At 39.1% G+C, this 21561-nt stretch overlaps 1 protein-coding gene across 1 annotated transcript in view; it reads left to right on the top strand.

The window, feature by feature from the left end:
• Positions 1-21293, top strand: part of LOC105225879 (uncharacterized) — a 133243-nt gene extending 111950 nt beyond the window's left edge. Inside the window, exons 4-5 of the mRNA XM_011204547.4 lie at positions 16296-16694; positions 17589-21293. Coding sequence (XP_011202849.2) covers positions 16296-16694; positions 17589-18413 — 1224 coding nt within the window. The 3' untranslated portion in view covers positions 18414-21293. The remainder of the gene's footprint in view (positions 1-16295; positions 16695-17588) is intronic.
• The last annotated feature ends 268 nt before the right edge of the window (positions 21294-21561 follow it).

Consider the following 21561-nt stretch of genomic DNA (forward strand, 5'->3'; position numbering starts at 1 on the left):
TTCACTACGTAAATATGAAAAATCGAAACTTTGAAGCGATATTTTTGTGTTTTCGGCTTAAAAGTAGACTTTATATGAATCAAATGGTAATAAATTTCAAAATCTATGGAAAGAAAATGTTTCCTTAGCTACAGTTTTCTAACTAACTCTTGTATGAACTACCCGTTACTGCATATCACCGGCATACATACATTCATCTATGATTAACGCGAGCAAATACTTGTATTACAAATTAATGTTTATTTATTTTAAAGCATTTAATCATTCCAATGTTGCTTGCTACGTGTGTTGTTGCTGTCTGTAGCACATAATGAGCCATGTAAAACTGACCATTTGTAATAAATTACCGTAATTGCGCGTCATTAAAAATTCACCGTTCTACACAAGCAGTTAGCTAGGTTGTTTGTTCGCCGCTTTGTTTGTGCCAACACAATTGCCGCTTTGTCTGCGTATTTATTGCTTTTATTGAAATTTGTTTCCTTTTTTATTTTTATTTATTTTGCCGTTTGTATTATTTCGCTGTCATTAAATGCATTTTTCAAACGAATTTCTATTGATTTTAGCAACATTATTTATTTTGTCGTTTTTCGTTATTTATTTACTTGCAATTAATAAATGAAAACATTGTGGTAATGAGCCGAGCCAAGCCGCGCGCTCAACCACTCAGCGTACTCATTAGAGATTAATGCAGCCGACCAACGTTAGCCAACACCTTTACACACACACATACATGAACATTATTGCATTATATTAGTGTGTGTGTGTGTGTTTAATATGCATAATACTTCATGCTGTCTGGCATTTGATTTCAATTGGCTTACGGCGTCGTCGGCAATTGACTTCACACTGGCATAATGAACGGCACCGCGGAGAATCGAATGTTGCACGTTGCATATCTGCTGTTATGCTCATGCATTAACTTCGTATTTGTGTATATGCGTTTGTGTGTGTGTGGGCTTTGTCATTTAACAACAATTTCATTGCAATTAATTTCGATGATGGCTTTTTGCCGGCAAATCAATTGATTGATTATTGGTTTCTATGCGAGCGAAATTTGCCGTAAAGCGCATTGCTTTAATGTTGCACATTCTATGCTGCTATGTAGTGAAAATATGTGTATGTGTGTGCGTAGGAGCTGCATATTTGGCCAGCTAATCAAGCATAGTTCGAACAAAACCCGTAAATGTCCGCAGTAATTTGCGTAATTTAACTTTACCAGTTGCTATTCAACGGTTTGTTCCAAAGTTGTTGTTGTTGTGAAAATATATACTTACAGGTATCTGAAAGACTTCTACAGCTGCACAATAAAGTGAGCTATCTGTCAAAATCATAGCTATTTAATTAAAGTATAATTATTACTCTGTAGACTTAGTAATAATGGAGATACATGACGTATAAGCAACTTTCTGAAAATATGCTGCACATATGCAAACATAAACGATCGTTTTAACCAGACTTAGTATTAGAATTGTGGTAATTCTACACCTTATATATTAAAACTTGATTAAATTAAATTCATTAGTTTAATTGCTTAATTATATTGCAACCGAATATAAATTAAAAGACGTTACGTTAATACTCAAGTCCTAAGAACAAAGTTGCTTCAAAGAATATTAATTTTATTCCAAGTTCATTGTTCGAGAGTTGTATAGTCGGATATATGACCAAAAATCGTTTAATTTTCTACTTTGAGGTTATTAAATTCTAAAACATTTCTAGAATATTGTCCTATTTTTTCAAGTTGATCCGAGTAATACTTTCGGAGATACAGCCTTGAGAACTTGTGTGCTCGAGGCTACCTAAGCTAAGTGCCCCTTTAAACGAGTTTTTCTCGAAAGTTTTGAAATCGCTTGGCAAGACAGCAGACAAAAGTAAACAAAGAAATTTGGTTATGAGTGAACACTTATGCGGCTACTTAGCTCCATTCTCACCAGTCTATTCAAAGCTTAGCTCGTCGTCGTGGTCACAACGGTCACTAAAACACCTGTCACTAAACCGATGCGCTAGTATGTCAAAGTGCGACCTTTTCTAGTATTTTTTTTACGGAATTGTATGGTTTAATCAGAAAATATCCAAGTATCATGCTAACAAGGTGTTGATAATTACATACCTTAAACAAAAATACGTAAAATGTTGGAGGAATTATAGTACTGTGTTATTGCTCAGATTTCCGGAAACCATAGCCGACATTTGGTTTTATACAAAAAACTGCAAGCATTCTTTCTTAAGCGTTAATGTTTATGACCTAGAATAGTAGCGAAATTAAGCGCCAACGGCAGTTTGTTAGCTGAAATGGCTACGCTTGCTACCTCTTATTAACTTTACTTGTTAACTTGTGGCGGAGCTTGCATGTGAGAAGCAAATTTAGCTTCATTGCAACTTTCACACGATGCGACAAAGGTTCTATGCTTACCTACTTATGTATGTAGCATTGTATGAAAATGTGTAAATATTTTTTCATTTACTTTTAGCATTCTTTAATGGTTGAGCTATTTAAAGCATAGTAAAGCATTGTTCACTTAAAATCTGTACGCAAAAATATTATTATAACTAAAAAGATAAACAACGGAAACTAAAAATTTTAATTCGTTAAAGAAGGGAATTTATTAAGCTTTTAATTTTAATACAAGATTTAATTATTCAACTTTGTTATGTAGGAAGTTGCGAGCATGTTTTTTAATAGAGGACATTAACTTTCGAACAGTTTTTCTTGTTACTTTAGCTGCATGTTTATTCCATAAAGGCAACATTGAGTCATATTTTTTTATTACCCGACCACTTCTCCTCAAATTTTTTTTTACTATCGCCCAATATTTTTCTATTGGGCGAAGCTGTGGACAATTAGGCGGATTAAAGATTTTTGGTATTACTTCCACCTTGTTATTTTGATACCACTTCATGGCAGTGGAAGAATAATGTATGCTCGCCAAATCTGGCCAAAATTTTACAGAAGTTCTGTGATGTCGAATAAACGGCAGTAATCTTTTCTCAAGACACTCTTTTATATAAATATCCGATGTCATTTTGGTCGAAGTTACGAAAGAACGACTTTTAAGGCCACAGGAGCATATTGCTTGCCAAATCATAACTTTTTGACCGTATTTATCAATTTTTTTATATTTGTATTTTGCTCCACATTCCCACGCTTGTTTGCAACATAAAACTTTTGTCCAGGAAGTTGATTGCAATCAAGTTTGACATAAGTTTCGTCATCCATTACAAGACAGCCTTTGAACTTCGTCAAAACCTGATTGTACAGAAGTCGTACGCGTTTTTTTGCCAAAATATTCTGTTTGTCAGATCTGTTTGGGTACTTAATAGCACGGTATGTATTTAGCCCAGCATTTAAACGTATTCGCCTGGCGGTACTTATACTTGTCCCGAATTTTTTGGCGCGATCACTGTCAGATAGCCCGGGATTTTTTTTAATTGAGGTTAGTATCTTCCTTACTAATTCTAAATCCCGCGCTCCTCTTTTTACACACATTTTTTTAGCTCTTTCTATGCTCAAAGTATTTTTGTACCGTTTAATTACACTACAAACTGTTGTTTTGGACAATTTTAATTTTTTTCCAATTTTTGAACCTGACCATGTCGGATTTGCTATAAATTCGTTCACTATTAATTTTCGATTAGCGTACTCCATTTCACATTTAAAAGCCAACTGATAAGCAAGGGCATTGAAAATTCCTATACATAACTGTATTTTAACTATGTACTCAGATCAACTGATTTTACTCAGAGAATTTTTAAAATAACGGAGCAGCGGCCCCTAGAGTGCGTACAGATTTTAAGTGAACAATGCTTAAGGTGTAAGTTGACCAAATTTACGTTAAAGGTAATAAAAAGTTTGGATTTTTAGGCCATTTGTCAGCTGGACTATCCCAATAGATGAGTAGGTTAAGTATTTGGCTTCCACGCCAAGAAACCCTGTTTCATATCGAGGAAAATTTTAGAAAATTGTGTTTTAATCGACGCCACTCCCTCGGCACTCATGTTGCATATTAAAGCTCTTCAAAAGTAATTTTGATGTTCCCAGCTGTAACTTAAAATTCGGTGGAGCCAAAATTCTGAAATAATTTCAAAACGTTCACAATTAATAAGAGAAAAATTTCTGCCAAATATTTAGCGGCGATGCCAAAATTTTTTCTTATATATTTATAAGTATATAACTACGACATACTGATAGAAATAAGTCTACATGTAAACAACTTCGCAGCTTTGTTTTCCAAGAAAAAAACTTGGCACCTCCAAAACCACTCGAATTGAAAGCAATTAATCACTGAAAATGCTAACGATAGGAAAGCACTTCACATGTTCATATGTATATATTTGAATATACTCGCTTATGTATACATTTGCATACCTACCTCTCAGCAGTGCGACCCCAACTGGCAGCAGGTTGCCACAGTGATTTGCGATATTGGTTGAGGAGGCAGCAACAGTTTCAGACTCGAAATAAGCAAACCAAAGCAGTGAGCAGCCCACAAACTGTCCACTCGGCCAGCTACTTAGTTGGTTGTTTAGCAAGCCACACCAACCAAAAAAGCAACAGAGCTAGCTAGCTGGCAAGCTAACTCATGTGGCCACCAACTGGTTTGGTTGAAGCTGGCGGGGCATGCCTCGTTGGTAAATATTGTTAATGCCTTAACTATATTTGCTTATAATATTCGCTTTATTGCCGTGCAAGTCGCTGCAGAGGCCATACTTTGCTGCACTCAACGCTGCTATGGCTTACAAAGCGCGGTTATGCATCTTCAGCCAATTCATATTTGTAGTTTTTCTGTGCCACACATTAATTTAAATGCCGCTATGCATTGTTGTTGGCGAAGGCGTGCTCGGACCACGCTCAGCAACCAACGAATACTCACATATGTACTTCAGCTTGTAATCACAGCTTGCAGCACGATTGTAGTCAACAAACAAGGCGAGTCAACAGCGCGCGGATGGACCCCCTGAAGGCTGTGAGGACAGCCAGACCAGCGCACGGCGCAGGCCAAAAGACAACAGTGCAGCTCAAGCAGTCGAACTGTGGTATCACCGACAACAACTATTTATATAGTTTTATTTGAGTGTCATTGTTGTTGCCGCTGCGCTTGTGCTTTGGCTGTGATGTTTTACGATTTTGTCTTTCGAAAATTTTGCATTTCATTTCGACAGCCAGCACAGCTCCACATGTGTATAAGCGCAGTCGCCGGAGTCATGTCTTGCTGGCGCGGAAAATATTTGTTTTCCTAGACATGTGTGTGTAGGTATGTGCGTTCGTTTATATCTTTGTCTATGCCTACCTGCCACAACGGCACAGCCAATTCAACGCTTCAACACTTGTCCATCTGCGGCGCGAACGCGTCTGCCGCTGCGCTCCAACGCTGGAGCCGCGTTCTGCGCGGGTGACTGTGTGATTTAGTGGCACAGCTGTGCGGCCTAAGAATAATATTATATATAATATGTAAATGCATTAAAAGAGTTTCAGCTGCGCTGGTGAATGCAACGCTCACGAGTTCTCAGCAGCTTATTACCCACTTTTAGTTAACTACACTTTATTATTAATTTTTTCCGCCAGCAAATGCGGCAGCATAAGTGAAAAATTAAAAGTGAATGCCCAAGCGCGCAGCACAAGTGCGGTCGCGTTGCCAGCTGTGCTTGAGCTGAGAATTTTTCACAGTTTCAAAACGCCATACACACTCGCGTGCACTTCGGTTCAGAGGTTCGCGTTTTACACTTAGCGAAGATTAATGATTATTTATGTTTATTTAGCAATTACATGGGTTTGTCGCGCGTTCAATGGCGTTCTTGGTGCGCATGAATTGGAGGTATTTCATTTTTAAAATTTTCAATTAATTTTTAGCCGAGGTTGCCTACATATGCCAGTCAGTGATTGCTTCGTAATGAATGCAATTGTACTGAGACTATGAATAGCACGTGCATTTGAGTTTAAAGAAGTAATAATTTAAGTATAAATAAGTCTGAGAGCTCATACTGTTCAACTTTTTATTTTCATGATATCGTAAAGTTTGGTTAAAGCCGAGAATAAGACCAGCATATCAGTACGCCGTTCTTAGGACATTCGAGTTAGCCACTTTCTGAAAGCTGGTTTGGCGTTGGATTTTCTAGCCTTCAGATTCATTATGCCATTACTTTTTTTCCTGATTTCTGAATCTCTTACGAGATTCTCTTCTGCTGAAAATTGTACGTTGAATTTTGAGTTCAGACCTTAATTGTGAAGGATTCTTAGATGTTTTCTCCAACATAATGAAATAAAATCTTTTCTTTGACTTTTCTCTCACACTGGCCTCATTACTTCTTTATAACGGGTGATTTTTTTGAGGTTAGGATTTTCATGCATAGTATTTGACAGATCACGTGGGATTTCAGACATGGTGTCAAAGAGAAAGATGCTCAGTATGCTTTGACATTTCATCATGAATAGACTTACTAACGAGCAACGCTTGCAAATCATTGAATTTATTATTACCAAAATCAGTGTTCGGTTCGAAATGTGTTTATCGACAAATTTTGTTCAGCGATGAGGCTCATTTTTCTGGTTGAATGGCTACGTAAATAAGCAAAATTGCCGCATTTGGGTGAAGAGCAACCAGAAGCCGTTCAAGAACTGCCCATGCATCCCGAAAAATGCACTGTTTTGGTGTGGTTTGTACGCTGGTGGAATCATTGGACCGTATTTTTTCAAAGATGCTGTTGGACGCAACGTTACGGTGAATGGCGATCGCTATCGTTCGATGCTAACAAACTTTTTGTTGCCAAAAATGGAAGAACTGAACTTGGTTGACATGTGGTTTCAACAAGATGGCGCTACATGCCACACAGCTCGCGATTCTATGGCCATTTTGAGGGAAAACTTCGGACAACAATTCATCTCAAGAAATGGACCCGTAAGTTGGCCACCAAGATCATGCGATTTAACGCCTTTAGACTATTTTTTGTGGGGCTACGTCAAGTCTAAAGTCTACAGAAATAAGCCAGCAACTATTCCAGCTTTGGAAGACAACATTTCCGAAGAAATTCGGGCTATTCCGGCCGAAATGCTCGAAAAAGTTGCCCAAAATTGGACTTTCCGAATGGACCACCTAAGACGCAGCCGCGGTCAACATTTAAATGAAATTATCTTCAAAAAGTAAATGTCATGAACCAATCTTCTTCTTCTTTACTGGCGTAGACACCGCTTACGCGATTATAGCCGAGTCAACAACAGCGCGCCAGTCGTTTCTTCTCTTCGCTACGTGGCGCCAATTGGATATTCCAAGCGAGGCCAGGTCCTTCTCCACTTGGTCCTTCCACCGGAGTGGAGGTCTTCCTCTTCCTCTGCTTCCCGCGGCGGGTACTGCGTCGAATACTTTCAGAGCTGGAGTGTTTTCGTCCATCCGGACAACATGACCTAGCCAGCGTAGCCGCTGTCTTTTAATTCGCTGAACTATGTCGATGTCGTCGTATATCTCGTACAGCTCATCGTTCCATCGGATGCGGTATTCGCCGTGGCCAACGCGCAAAGGACCCTAAATCTTCCCGCAGAACTTTTCTCTCGAAAACTCGCAACGTCGACTCATCGGTTGTTGTCATCGTCCAAGCCTCTGCCACCATATAGCACGACGGGAATTATGAGCGACTTATAGAGTTTGGTTTTTGTTCGTCGAGAGAGGACTTTACTTTTCAATTGCCTACTCAGTCCGAAGTAGCACCTGTTGGCAAGAGTAATCCTGCGTTGGATTTCTAGGCTGACATTGTTGGTGGTGTTAATGCTGGTTCCTAAATAGACGAAATTATCTACAACTTCAAAGTTATGACTGTCAACAGTGACGTGAGTGCCAAGTCGCGAGTGCGACGACTGTTTTGTTTTGATGACAGGAGATATTTCGTCTTGCCCTCGTTCACTGCCAGACCCATTTGCGTTGCTTCCTTGTTCAGTCTGGAGAAAGCAGAACTAACGGCGCGGGTGTTGAGACCGATGATATCAATATCATCGGCGTACGCCAGCAGCTGTACACTCTTATAAAAGATTGTACCTGCTCGGTTCAGTTCTGCAGCTCTAATAATTTTCCTCCAGCAGCAGATTGAAAAAGTCGCACGATAGGGAGTCGCCTTGTCTGAAACCTCGTTTGGTATCGAACGGCTCGGAGAGGTCCTTCCCGATCCTGACGGAGCTTTTGGTCCCGCTCAACGTCAGTTTACACAGCCGTATTAGTTTTGCGGGGATACCAAATTCAGACATTGCGGCATAAAGGGCAGCTCCTTTTCGTGCTATCGAAAGCAGCAGCTCTGAAACGACGAGTAGGTGGTGTGTGTCGAACCTCTTTTCACGGGTCTTTTCCAAGATTTGGCGCATGGTGAATACCTGGTCGGTTGTTTATTTTCCAAGCCTAAAACCATACAGATAAGGTCCAATCAGTTTGTTTGCGGTGGACTTTAATCTTTCACACAATATGCTAGATAGAACCGTATATGCGATGTTGAGGAGGCTAATCCCACGGTAGTTGGCGCAGATTGTGGGGTCACCCTTTTTGTGGATTGGACAGAACACACTTGAATTCCAATCGTCGGGCATGCTTTCGTCGACATATTTTGCAAAGAAGCTGATGCATGCTCCTTATCAGTTCTTCGCCGCCGTGTTTGAATAGCTCGGCCGGCAATCCGTCTGCCCCTGCCGCTTTGTTGTTCTTCAGGCGGGCAACTGCTATTCGAACTTCGTCATGGTCGGGCAATGGAACGTCTGCTCCATCGTCATCGATTGGGGTATCGGGTTCGCCTTCTCCTGGTGCTATGTGTTCACTGCCATTCAGCAGGCTGGAGAAGTGTTCCCTCCATAATCTAAGTATGCTCTGGGCATCGGTGGCTAGATCACCTTTGGGGGTTCTACAGGAGTATGCTCCGGTCTTGAAACCTTCCGTAAGTCGCCGCATTTTTCGTAGAATTTTCGAGCATTACCCCTGTCGGCCAGCTTATCAAGCTGTTCGTACTCACGCATTTCGGCCTCTTTCTTCTTCTGTCTGCAAATGCGTCTCGCTTCCCTCTTCAACTCTCGGTATCTATCCCATCCCGCACGTGTTGTGGTCGATCGTAACGTTGCGAGGTAGGCAGCCTGTTTTCTCTCCGCTGCGACACGGCACTCCTCATCGTACCAGCTGTTCTTTTGCACTTTCCGAAAACCAATGGTTTCGGTTGCAGCTGTACGTAAGGAGTTTGAAATGCCGTCCCACAGTTCCCTTATACCGAGTTGTTGACGAGTGCTCTCAGAGAGCAGGAGTGCAAGCCGAGTAGAAAATCGTTCGGCTGTCTGTTGTGATTGCAGCTTCTCGACGTCGAACCTTCCTTGTGTTTGTTGGCGTGCGTTTTTTGCTGCACAGAGGCGGGTGCGAATCTTGGCTGCAACAAGATAGTGGTCCGAGTCGATGTTAGGACCTCGGAGCGCACGCACATCTAAAACACTGGAGACGTGTCTTCCGTCTATCACAACATGATCGATCTGGTTGGTGGTTTTTCGATCCGGAGACAGCCAGGTAGCTTGATGTATCTTCTTATGCTGGAATCTAGTACTACAGATAACCATATTTCGGGCCCCGGCGAAGTCGATCAGCCTCAACCCATTTGGGGATGTTTCCTCGTGGAGGCTGAATTTACCGACCGTAGTGCCAAAGATACCTTCTTTGCCCATCCTGGCGTTGAAGTCGCCAAGCACGATTTTGACATCGTGGCGGGGGCATCTCTCATAAGTGCGCTCCAAGCACTCATAAAAAGCATCTTTGGTCACATCGTCCTTCTCTTCCGTCGGGGCGTGGGCGCAAATCAGCGATATGTTGAAGAACCTCGCTTTGATGCGGATTGTGGCTAGACGTTCATTCTCCGGAGTGAATGATAGTACTCGGCGACGGAGTCTCTCTCCCACCACGAATCCAACACCAAACTTGCGCTCCTTTATATGGCCACATGAACCAATCTAACGTTTCAAATAAAGAACCGATGAGATTTTGCAAATTTTATGCGTTTTTTTTTTTTAAAAAAGTTATCAAGCTCTTAAAAAATCACCCTTTAGTTAAGATCTAGTACAAATAAATCCATTATTTTTCCAATAGAAGACTGTAGCACACTGTAAGGCCAGTTGACAATAATATCGATTAATTAATGGAAATTGTCGAGACCGGTCGCCATTCAAACACTATTTCGATTCTCAGGAGCGAATTCTTGCAAAAGAAAAACCCGTTTGGACCCATTTAAAGGCTGATTGGAATCATTTAATTTCTTTTTACGTTTTGAGTGTGATATTAAGACTAGAGGACCCGTCCACGCTTCACTGTGGCTGATACATAGATAATACTACTACCATCTATATGATTTCTATTATTTGGATTATAACTATTAGTTAATGGGATATAATATTTTGTGAAGCAACTTGTGTTAGTTTACAAAAAATGGATCAGAAAGCATTTCGTGTGTTAATAAATCATTCGGCTTTTTGGGGAAAACACTGTTGAATTTGGGCTCAGGGAAATCCACCGTTGAAAAGATATTTGCTAAGCTGAAAACAGGCGAAATGAGCAAATTAGGTTTCTCGCAAGTTCATAATCCAACAAAAACAACGAATAACTGATTCTGACAAGTGTATTAGTGCTCTCTAAACGGAATAAAGCCGAAATTTTTCGTCAGTGATAGAAACACAGCTCCATCATTTCCCACTGGAGTCCAATCGACAGTCATTGTAGTGAACTGCACAGGATGAACCTGATGAACCGGTTCTCAGGCGTGGAAAAACGAAAAAGGCGACGGGAAAGGTTATGACATCAGTCTTTCGTGGTGCACGTGGTATAATACATACTCAACGACTAATTACTGAGCCAGTTATAATCTATTTCACTGCGTATTTGGTTGCAGTTCTTTTCTTCTATTCCCAATATTTAGCAATTGTATTATTTTTGAGAAGACTCTGTTTAAAATTGTACGTATATATTCAAATGATTCCTACGAAGATAAATTTTGAACAAATACTTATGATTTAAAATATAATTTGGTATTTATGATTTGTATTAAATTTTGACACAAAGAGATAAAAGATATCCTATATCCTTATCCTGGTTCTAAGCTACCTCTCCACCAATTTTCAGCCAAATCGGTTCAGCCGTTCTTGAGTTATAAATGGTGTCACTAGCACAACTTTCTTTTTATTGATATAGATACTATTATAAATCATCTGTTTGAGTTGCTTCTCTGTGGTCAAATTTTTAATTCGGAGCTACATAAACTATCAACTATGGGACCGTTCGAGGGAAACAGTCGCCCAGAGACGGCCAACTTTGGCCAGTAGGAGAGCAATTATGTTTCATTAAGACGATCCTAGGGAACACACTTCGACAGTGACTTAGCAGAAACTATGGTAGCTTGGTTGGAAGGTTATAATGCATCTATCTTATAGAGCGGACCTGGCACTAAGCATGATTGTGATGGTAAATAATTCGCCTCAGGAGCAGCTTGCGAAAATCGACTCTTTAGTTGTCTCAATACGGGCAATGGTTTCCATGAGACTCAAGTTGTTTCACTAGTGGCAAGGGTTTCCTTGAGATTTGCATTATAAAACTACCTTAGAAATGGTAATAAGTTTTGGAACACAACGTTGCTTATTTGACGTGAATAGGATTATCATAATTATGACAAATAAAAACCTAAATTTAAAGCAAAGTTAGTGGATATATTTTTAGTAGACCTAATATAATACTCAGAATGATCTTTATAGATCATTGCTCCCACAAAATGTTAGTACAGTATTTTCAGTGTAACTCCTTGGTTACATTATGATAAATAGATCAATATGGATGAACTGTGCTCCAATTACGCTTCCAATGACAGATTATGTGGATTAAAATATGAATTTTAGTTGTTGTCTAGTTTACTAGTATTGTGGTTGCTCTTTGCCTACAGATTTTAGTGCATCTAGGACTTTTTTCTTAATTATTTATCCAAAAGTCAGGAAAATAGTTCAGGAAACACAAAACATGAGTTCCTTTAGGAAATGACGTTCAGAGATTCGTACCTAGAAGCGCTCTAAGTCAGCATGGATGGTTCTTGTAGAGAAACAGTGGAGTTCTGGGAAGATCTTAAAGGATATATAATACAATTTTCTATTTAAACATGAACAAATCAAACTAGGAACTGTCATTAATAAAAAGTAATTTTTTCTGCTTGAGAAATAATCTATGTAATCGCTAATTATACAAAAATTGCACCTTCCCCCTCCCTCCGCTTCGTAGAATATTAACTCAAAAAGTCACCAAAAATTAATAACTTAAGAGGGAAAATCGCAATCAAAAAGCGTTGAAGCAGAAAGCAAAGCTCAAATTGCGAAAGATAAAAAAATCAGCGCGAAATCGAAATAAAAATAAAAAAATCAAATAAAACAAGGAAAAGGCAAACAAACGTAAATTGGTGAGCAACAAAAACCGCAAATCACATAAATTATTGCAATAAACAAACATAATCGTAATAAAGACGATTTACGAGCACAACTTAAGGCAATACAAGCATAGAACACACGAGCAAACAAACAGCCGCACAATTATACAAGCGCTGTAGAGACAAGGCGCGGCAGAGACAGGCGCACAGGCAGAGAGAGACATAAGCGGAGCTTTATAAATACACGAGTACAAGACAGATACATGAGCAGTGAACAACGGCGCGGCAGAGGCAGCAAGGAAGCTTTGCTTAAACAAATAAATGTGTGTTGCTGCACATAAATAACTGCGGAGAAATTGGTTGGCTTAACTGGGTTGCCGGGAACCGCGCGGGAGGCGCGCCAGGAATGCCGGGAGTTTTTGATTGGAACACAGGTAGGGCAGTAAGGTAGCGCATACATGCTTCCACACATAATATACATGCAGGAATGGCTTGTATGTGAAAACTGTGTGCGAATTCATATGGGTGCTTTGGAGCGCCGAACTTCGCTACGAAGCACTATTAGTTACTTGCCTCTCAGATTGCGAAAACCACTTGCCACAGACAACCACAAATCGGCGCTGCGCGAAAGCAATTCGAATTAATAAAAGTTGATATATGATCATGTGAAAAACATGCCAAACACACACATACATACAACTATATATGAGAATGGACCCACTGTCAGAAGGTGGCTTCAGCGAAACCTATGCTTGCCTCCACCGTTCACCGGCTGCTGAAGCAGGTGCTGCATGGAGGGGTCTAACTAGCGAAAATCAGCAGCAAACAATTTGTGAAGAGTGCGCTAAAGGAAATTGGCGGCGAGAGGGAGGCACGAAAAAATCAACAAATACTCATGAAGATGTGCCTAGGAATATTCTCATTTAACTAGCTGGTTGACTACGCGCGAAAGGAGCTGGAAACGCGAGCCCGAACAGTATACTTAAGGAACGAGGGGTGCGCGGAGAGCATGTACGTGAATGTGTGTATATGCACGTGTGTGTGTGTGTCGTGTGGATTGGGCGCCTAGGCGACAGTGGCAATTCCACATGCGCTGATTGCTTTGTATGCCCCAGGCAATAAGTCATTAACCAAAAAGCAAATTCCGAGATTAGCTCAAAAACAAATATGCTAATAATATTCCGTATTTTCTGTTTTGTTTTTGTGCTTTGCATATGGCCGCGGGCGCGCATGTCATTTGCGAATGAAGGGAAGCATAGTAATATTTATTTATTTGTTTGCATGCTGTAATCATTACATGTGTAAGCACGCGCAGATTACAACCGGGAAAATATTAATAAGTATGTCAGCGTGTAAATAGTTGCGGGCAAAATTACTCCAACCCGCGCTAAAACTAATTTCGGTGGATATACAAATACATATACATATTCACATTTGCTTGAGCACACCATTTGCTCGAGCGTGGAAACTTTCATTGCTTTTGCTAGTTGAGTTTAAGGAACCAAGTTTTAAATTGATTTTTGGCGTACAGAACTTTTCACTTAATGCGTTTGCATTAGTTTTGTTATTCACTTTGGGAAAATCTTATCTTAAGAAATGACATTTCAACTGATTATTGTCAGAATGTGATTAATTACAGAAGAGGGAATAGCAGAGAGTGCTGTCAGTGCACAAATTCGTTAGCATCTATCAGAAAGCAGTGAGAACATGCTAGTAGTTGCTGGCTTTTAAGAAAGAAGAGTTGGTGAATGGATAATTTAAGAAACTTATATTGTCTAATACTTAATTAAACAATCGTTTTCAACTGAAAAGCGCAACAACTCATTAGTTAGATGTATGAAATATGTATATGTAAAAGGGTACATGTTTTTACTCATAAATAGATTCTATAATCATTAAATGTATATATAGGCAGATATGACATTTTTCTATTTCCTAATGACTCGTTACTTAATTATTGCAAATATTTTGACATAACATTGATATTCTTCCTTCATTACGCCATTAAAACCTTTTGTTGCTCTCTCTTAGTGCACCAAGTGACACAAAAATTCCAAAAGCTAATGCCAAAAGCCAGTTGTAGCGGTATGAAATGAGCGTTTTTGTGTAAAAATGAAATATTAACTTTAAATGGAAAAGTAAAAAAAAATATTAAAAATACTGACCGTTGTTTTTTACACTTTTTGCTTACATCTCTGACAATTTGTGGCTACTACACCAATAAAAACGTTCGTATTTTTACGCAAACCAATCAGACACCCAATTTTCGACTTCGGCGTAGGGATCGAAGTGCTGCTCAGCCAATGCATGTCTCATCCATGAAAACAAAGGGAAGGGGGAAGTCTCTTGAATATGGCAGGTGGAGTAGCAGCTCACAGCCGAGTTTTTGATTATATCTTGAACCAATTTTGCTTTATATACAGGTGTATTGTCGTGAAACAAACTACTTTGTCTTGTCTTTTGGTCCACATTTCCCCCGTTTTTCAATGCATGGTTCAAATTGAACATTTGTTGTCTACAGAAATACTATATTCTTCTGTTCCTAACAAATCCATATTATTGCCTTCTTACTGAAACGATATGGTTTTGCAGTCGATGTTGATGGTTGTATCGGATTAGCCCATGATTATTCTCCGTTTAGGATTCTTAAAATAAATCCATGTTTCATCGCCAGTAACAATTCGATGAAAAACTGATTTTCTTATACATATGTCTTTGAAGCAAAATTTCACCAGTTTTTATCAGTCTTTCATTCAATTCATGTGGTACCCATTTTCCACACGTTTGGATCTTTACCATATGTTTCAATCAATCTGAAATTTTTTGTTGTACTCGTAGAGCATTTAACATGGGTGCTATTCGGCTTTGACTCAAAGTATCATCTTCATCCAATATTGCTTGCAGTTCGGCGTCTTCAAACTTTTTTGAAGGTCTTCCATGTTCTTCCCTTCTCATATCAAAATCAATATCCCTTAACCGCTTACATATTGCTTTGATAGAGCATGATAACCATAAGCTTCGATAAACACTCGATGGTACTCTACAGCACTTTTCTTTAAGTGGAAACAAAAAACAAGAAAAAGCGTTAATTTCGGCTGCACCGAGGCTAATATATCCTTCACAGGTGCTTAAAATGTTCATGCATACAGTAGGTACTTTTGAATCGACTATTGAACTCATATTGCCAAATATATTCTTATGACTTTTCATTATACACCCTGGAGTAAACCAAATTTAGAGAAAAACTCATTCTCTACTGGTCTATTTATATCCACGTCTTCGATAAGGAGCTAAATTTTCACATCAGGGGCTCGAGAATATGAAACGTCCTCTGAATGTAAGAGACGACAGCGCATTGTGGAAATGAGAGTTTGAGAGTGACAAAGAAAGAGTTAAATAGTTTGAAGCATCCATTTTTTATCCCGTTCAGAAAGTCAGTAGGTGCCTTCGAGACAATAAAACGGGGTTTTCTTGCTGAAAAATTTAAAAAGTGTCGCAGTGTGGTTTCAGAAAGATGACATATAAATTTTCTACAATCAGTTTCGCGATAATGCACTTAGTGATCCCGAAGTTGTCATTTGACTTTTGTGTCTACCAACAAATAGTTATTAATCCTTAAGTGGAATAAAGAGGAAACCCAAGTTTAGCAAGGCCCTGGCTTGGTATTTGAAAGTCAAAAAAAAATTCAAATAGTATTCAACAAAGCCAGCCAAGGCCGTAACATTAATCTTATGTGAAATCTTCAGCTTTTTTTGAACTATAAGATATTCAATCGTGTGGTTCTAACGCCACAAGTTTTCCTTATTAAGATTATGAAGTGCTTTTATCTACTTACTATACTTTTTCACCCATAAAATTGTTAAAATAAAAGTTTTAATAAAAATTTCGTCTTATACTTTTAGTGCTATCTCAACTGTATGACTCCGCCAGCACCGATACATGTAAGCACAACAACCACAACAAGCACGACAACCACCATACCAACAACTACGGAAAATGTGGCTCTCCGTCAATTGCAATATAAACAACAAAAATTACAACAACAAATGCAGCAAGCATCAAAAATTAATAAACCAATCCAGGAAACTTGGACTTTGCGCACAGTTTCAATGTTGCAACAAGACTCATTGGTGCTCGTGGACATCGCCTGGGATGCACTGAATACGCCAAATCAATGCCTCATCAGCTGGGAGGTGTCCGGTGGTGGGCTGATGGGCAATCTCCTGACCGAGTCATCGATTGTGCAGTTATCGCTGTGGCCGGACACAAAGTACCGCGTTAAGGTCACCTGCAAAAATAAGGTAAGTTGATGAAAAGCAATGAGAAATTACTCTTTTTTGCCAAGTATATATAAGTTGAAGCCATTTCAAATAGCGTTTTTAAAGTGTTATCTAAACTCAACGCGCCACATGCCACATTCCATTTTTGTATTAACTTTCGCTACTGCGAATTTTAATAATTTCGGTAAAATTTTTAGTGAAAATATTTTGGTAAAAATCGAAAAAATACTCGCTGGCACGACAGGCGTGATGCATGTTTGCGATAAGCCGGCTGGTGTCAAGTGTGAGCCGCAGCTGCTCGTGGGTGTAGCGTTAATTGAACAGAATTGAAAACGCTTAGTGCCGTTCACACAAATTGCCGACTTGCCGACTCTGTAGGCGCGATAATAAATGAGTTTTAGCCAGAAATTCGAAAGCAATTAAATTTGTTGACTGGCAATAAATAATTGAAATGCGAATTGAATGGCAGTCAGATTTATAGTGGCAAAATGTGAGGTTGTTGAATATACCGTTACTCGGTCTGTGAATAGTGGCGGGAAAGTTTTGATATGCAGTCAAAGCGGGAAGTGTCTGCAATGAAGTAAAAGCTGAACAATTTTTGAAAAGTCATGAACATTTTCGATACCTTTTCAACGCTCGAAGAACTGTAGACAGATTTACGAGAAGCAAACCCGGTTGTAACCTTGAATATAGCACCTTTGACCCGCAGTTGAGCAATAAAATCTTAATCTCTCTCTTCAAAATGAATTTGTGAATGCCTTTTCAGCGCATGCCAGCAAGGAAAGATGTCTTGCTCCTTGAAGCTACGGCCGAAACCACTTTTCATTTCATGACAAATATTCTAGAATAAACTTAAAATCACCCCTACAAGACGTGACTAATATTTGTTATGCAATTTTCTTTCTCTCTCCACAGCTCACCGGCTTCATGTCACGCTCGCTGCCACTAAGCATTGACACATCCGAGGCAGTGATGGCACACGAACACAGTGGCCAACATAAAACACAAACACCTAATGCCGATGCCACATCAATTTCCACAACAACAATCGATAGTAGAACACTCCCAGCCGCCAAAATCGAACCACAACAACCACAGCAAATCAACAACAATGCAATCGACCACAACAGCAATGGCAACACGGAATATGTAGACGCCGATATCTCCTCGAATTCTAACGGTTTGACCGCCGATACCGATAACGCCGCCGTGCTGCCATACGACGAGCGCGATGACGACCACGATCAGTCAGTCGAGGCGTTGAATAGACACACACAGTTTGTCTTCAACTGGCACTCCCACAATAGCGACATTAGCCTGATTGAACCGATACACAAGCCTGATCTGAGCATGCTCACAATGGCCGTTGCCGACATGCAGAAACCCTTCTTCTTCGGCTTGCTCTCGGGCACCATTATACTGGTGTGCCTGGTGCTCGCGTATCGCTGCTTGCTGCGCCGTCAGCGCTTAGCGTATGAGAAGTCCATGCTAATCACCGATGACGCCGCGCACGCGGTCGTCTCCGTGGCGCCCGCCGAAGTGGCCATGCGCCTTGCCAACAACAAGGCGGCGGCACGAAAAACCAAGGAGGGCGGTCTGCATGGCTGTGGCGTTGGCAGCGCGTTGGGCGCGACGTCGCTGGCCTACCAGCGCAGCGATGAAGAGGAGGAGTACGAGCGCGGCGCGGAGGAGGTGTGTAGTAATCCGGCGATCTGCTCGAGAAACGCGCTCAAGGTGTAAGTGCGTGCAGGTGCGTGTGCGCGTCAGTTAGTCAGCCGGCCAGAGGTGTGGGCGTAAGCCCTGACGTAGTAGTGAGCTGTATCGATTGAGATTAAAACAGGAATTAAGTTACACACACACACTACAAAAAGGCAAATTAAAGCGTTTAAGAAAGTAAGCTTATTCCGTAGGCATACAAAGGCAAAAACAAGCATATAAAATACTTATATAAATATCGCTAGTTTTGTTAGGAGTATTACCATAGGACCACAACTACTCTAATATGTATAAATTAAGCGACTAGTTGCAGTGTGTTGCCGGTAAACTAAAGTGATTTACAAATACAATATGTAGTTGTTGTCGTTTCATGCCGCATTTGCGTCAACTACTTTCCGTTAGACATAACCTATATTTAAGTCAGCATATTTAACCAGAATATGAACAAACAAATAAGTAAAATACAAATGCAAATGTGTAGTATAAATGCGAGTGCAGTCACACTCGTGCGCATAATATTAGCATTTAGACTAAAAATCAATATTCATTCTAAATAATCGTGTGTTGCAAATTACGCATTTATGTGATGCCAAGTTAAAGCTGTGCCACGGTCGGGCCACTCACACTACATACATATAACAGCAAATATATATATAAGCCTTTATATATATATATAGGTATAGACTAAATAGAGTTTAGTGTAATATGCGAAATTCCATAATTCATTATTTACAGTCGGTTGATTGCTTTCATTTGCGTTTGCATTTGCTGCAATTAAACAGTTATGCGAGCGCTGCGCTTGGTTCGTGTGCTTGTATGCCTGTGCATCTGTGTGTATAAAAGTGTACATGTGTGTGTGCGTGTGTGATAATTTGAGTGCGCTTGTGCAAGTTTAATTACTAGAAATTTCAACTGATAGCTGGGCGTATGTGAATATGGTATAAGTATGTGTATATATATGCATGCAATATGCACAGTTATACAGAGTAAGTTTTGTGAGCTTTCAAGTTGAAGCTTAAATTGTATAAAGCAAATCATATAAATGCCGTTATATTATGTTAATTGCTACTAATTGTGTATGCCAGCAGTTGGCGTTTAAATCATTGAACTTATTTCTATCCAATCGGATGGGGAGGAATAGAGTTTTCGTAGAATTTGAAGATCATGGTGGGAAATTTCGAGTCTGATACACTTTTCTATATATATACACTTTGTAAACAGAAATATCAGTAGCGTAAAATATGATCAGTGAATTGATTATTCTGAAAAGTCGCAGAGATCTAGGCTTTCAAAGCTGCGATAGCGCTCCAAGCACCATTTTGAAGCTCTATATTGTGAACTTCTTTATCTGAAGTCTGTGAAAGGGATCTCTTTATTTTTTACCCACTTAGATGGTCGTTCCTAAGACATTCAAAAATGGCTGAACTTTCGACAGTACCACACCATTAGTTGATTATCTCTGCCTCATAATATACCACGAATTTGCCATGCAAACTCAACAAGTTTCTCCTTTCCTTCCTACTTCTCTGGAAATAGAAAAATCTTTGTTTGTTTTGAGAACAGAAAAGTCTCAAAAAATGTTGTCTCTCTGAAATATCTTAAACGCCAGAGGAATTTACACATATTTTTATATATTCCCAGATCTTCGGTGCTATATATAGCAAATAGTTCAGCTCTCAATTGAGTGAAAATTAATGGGTTACCACTAACCCATAAACTGAACTGTGTGAACTGAAGTTGGTGTAAAGTTTGAATCAGCGGTGAGTTTTGGTCTTCGCTAAATTTTTTTTTCATTTCTCCGATATTCATATCGTCCATTAATAGAAAAAAATTAAATTTATAAAAATACTATATGAGAATAAAATTAAATTAAAAAAAATTATAAAATTTATCTAACTTTAAGTTTTTAAAATTTATTTTTTAATCCCTTTAAACGTCAACTGCTCATTCACCAATATTAGTTCATACGCAAAAAATTCATCAAATAAAGCAAGACATAAATATAACTTTAAATAAAAAAAAAAAATAAAAGATATAATTACAGTGTATTTTATCATAAAGTAAACTAATAATGTAGTGGTAAACTTAATTGCTCAATTTGCAATTAGATATGTATGTGCTTTGCTTTTACTTAAAGTTTGACTTCGGCTTGATGCTTCTTTAGAGAATATGCCACGTAATTCAAAATTTTGTATAAAAAAAGTTCAATTGAGTAAATGTTGAAACCCCTCTTACTTGCCCCCATGAAAAACCACACATTGACACCTCCTTCCAAGCACCTCCCAAAGCACACACACCCACCTTCATTTATCAGTGTTGTAACTAAACTACAAAAACACAACAATTGAAAGCTTCCAAACTCCAGAATAAAAGTAAAAAAGGAAGAAAAGCTCTGCATTTGAAGAAAAAGAAAAAAATATTATTTCATTTTTTTTATTCTAGAAAGACGCATAATCAAAACTAAGCAAATTTTTTAGTAAAAATATTAAGGAAGAGAGGGCAGGAAAGGAATTAACAGCAAACATTTTTGATATGTGTGTATTGGTGTGCAAAGTATTAGCTAATAATAGCAACAAAGCATATTTACAGTTTGTTTGCTTTGCCAAGCGGGGCTTATTTGGGGTGGGCATGCGGTGGCGAAGTTTAATTGGAGGTGCTGGCGAAACGACATGGCGTATGAGTAACCTATTTGAAAGGTTGCTTAGAAATTCGAGTTTCATTTTCAAGTATATATTTGCAACACTCGAAATGCGCTCCAAGTTGCAATCCACCGCTGCTCGCCCACGCATACCACCACCAATTTATACATACAAACAAACAACACAAACAAACACTTTGGCATGAAACTCAAAACTTTAGGCAAATAAATTATAAGGCTAAAAATAAAAAATGAAAAAAAAATATTGAAACAAAATTCAAAATTAACCGTAATTGTATTAGAAAAAATTAAAAAAGAAAGTTTAATCAAGTTAAAACTACATAAGTACGCGTATATTTGTACATTAAAATGAATGTGTAAAATTGATGTGAATTTGTGTTACCGCTAGTGCAAAAAACACAACACCGACAACAACAACAACAACTAAAACAAAGAGCACGTAAAATTTTAAAATAACGAACAAGGACAACAACAACAACTGAAATGCTTCCACTGCGCCAGTGTTGCATGTTT

Source organism: Bactrocera dorsalis, chromosome 4 (genome assembly GCF_023373825.1).
Source record: "Bactrocera dorsalis isolate Fly_Bdor chromosome 4, ASM2337382v1, whole genome shotgun sequence".
Classification (NCBI taxonomy): Eukaryota; Metazoa; Arthropoda; class Insecta; order Diptera; family Tephritidae; genus Bactrocera; species Bactrocera dorsalis.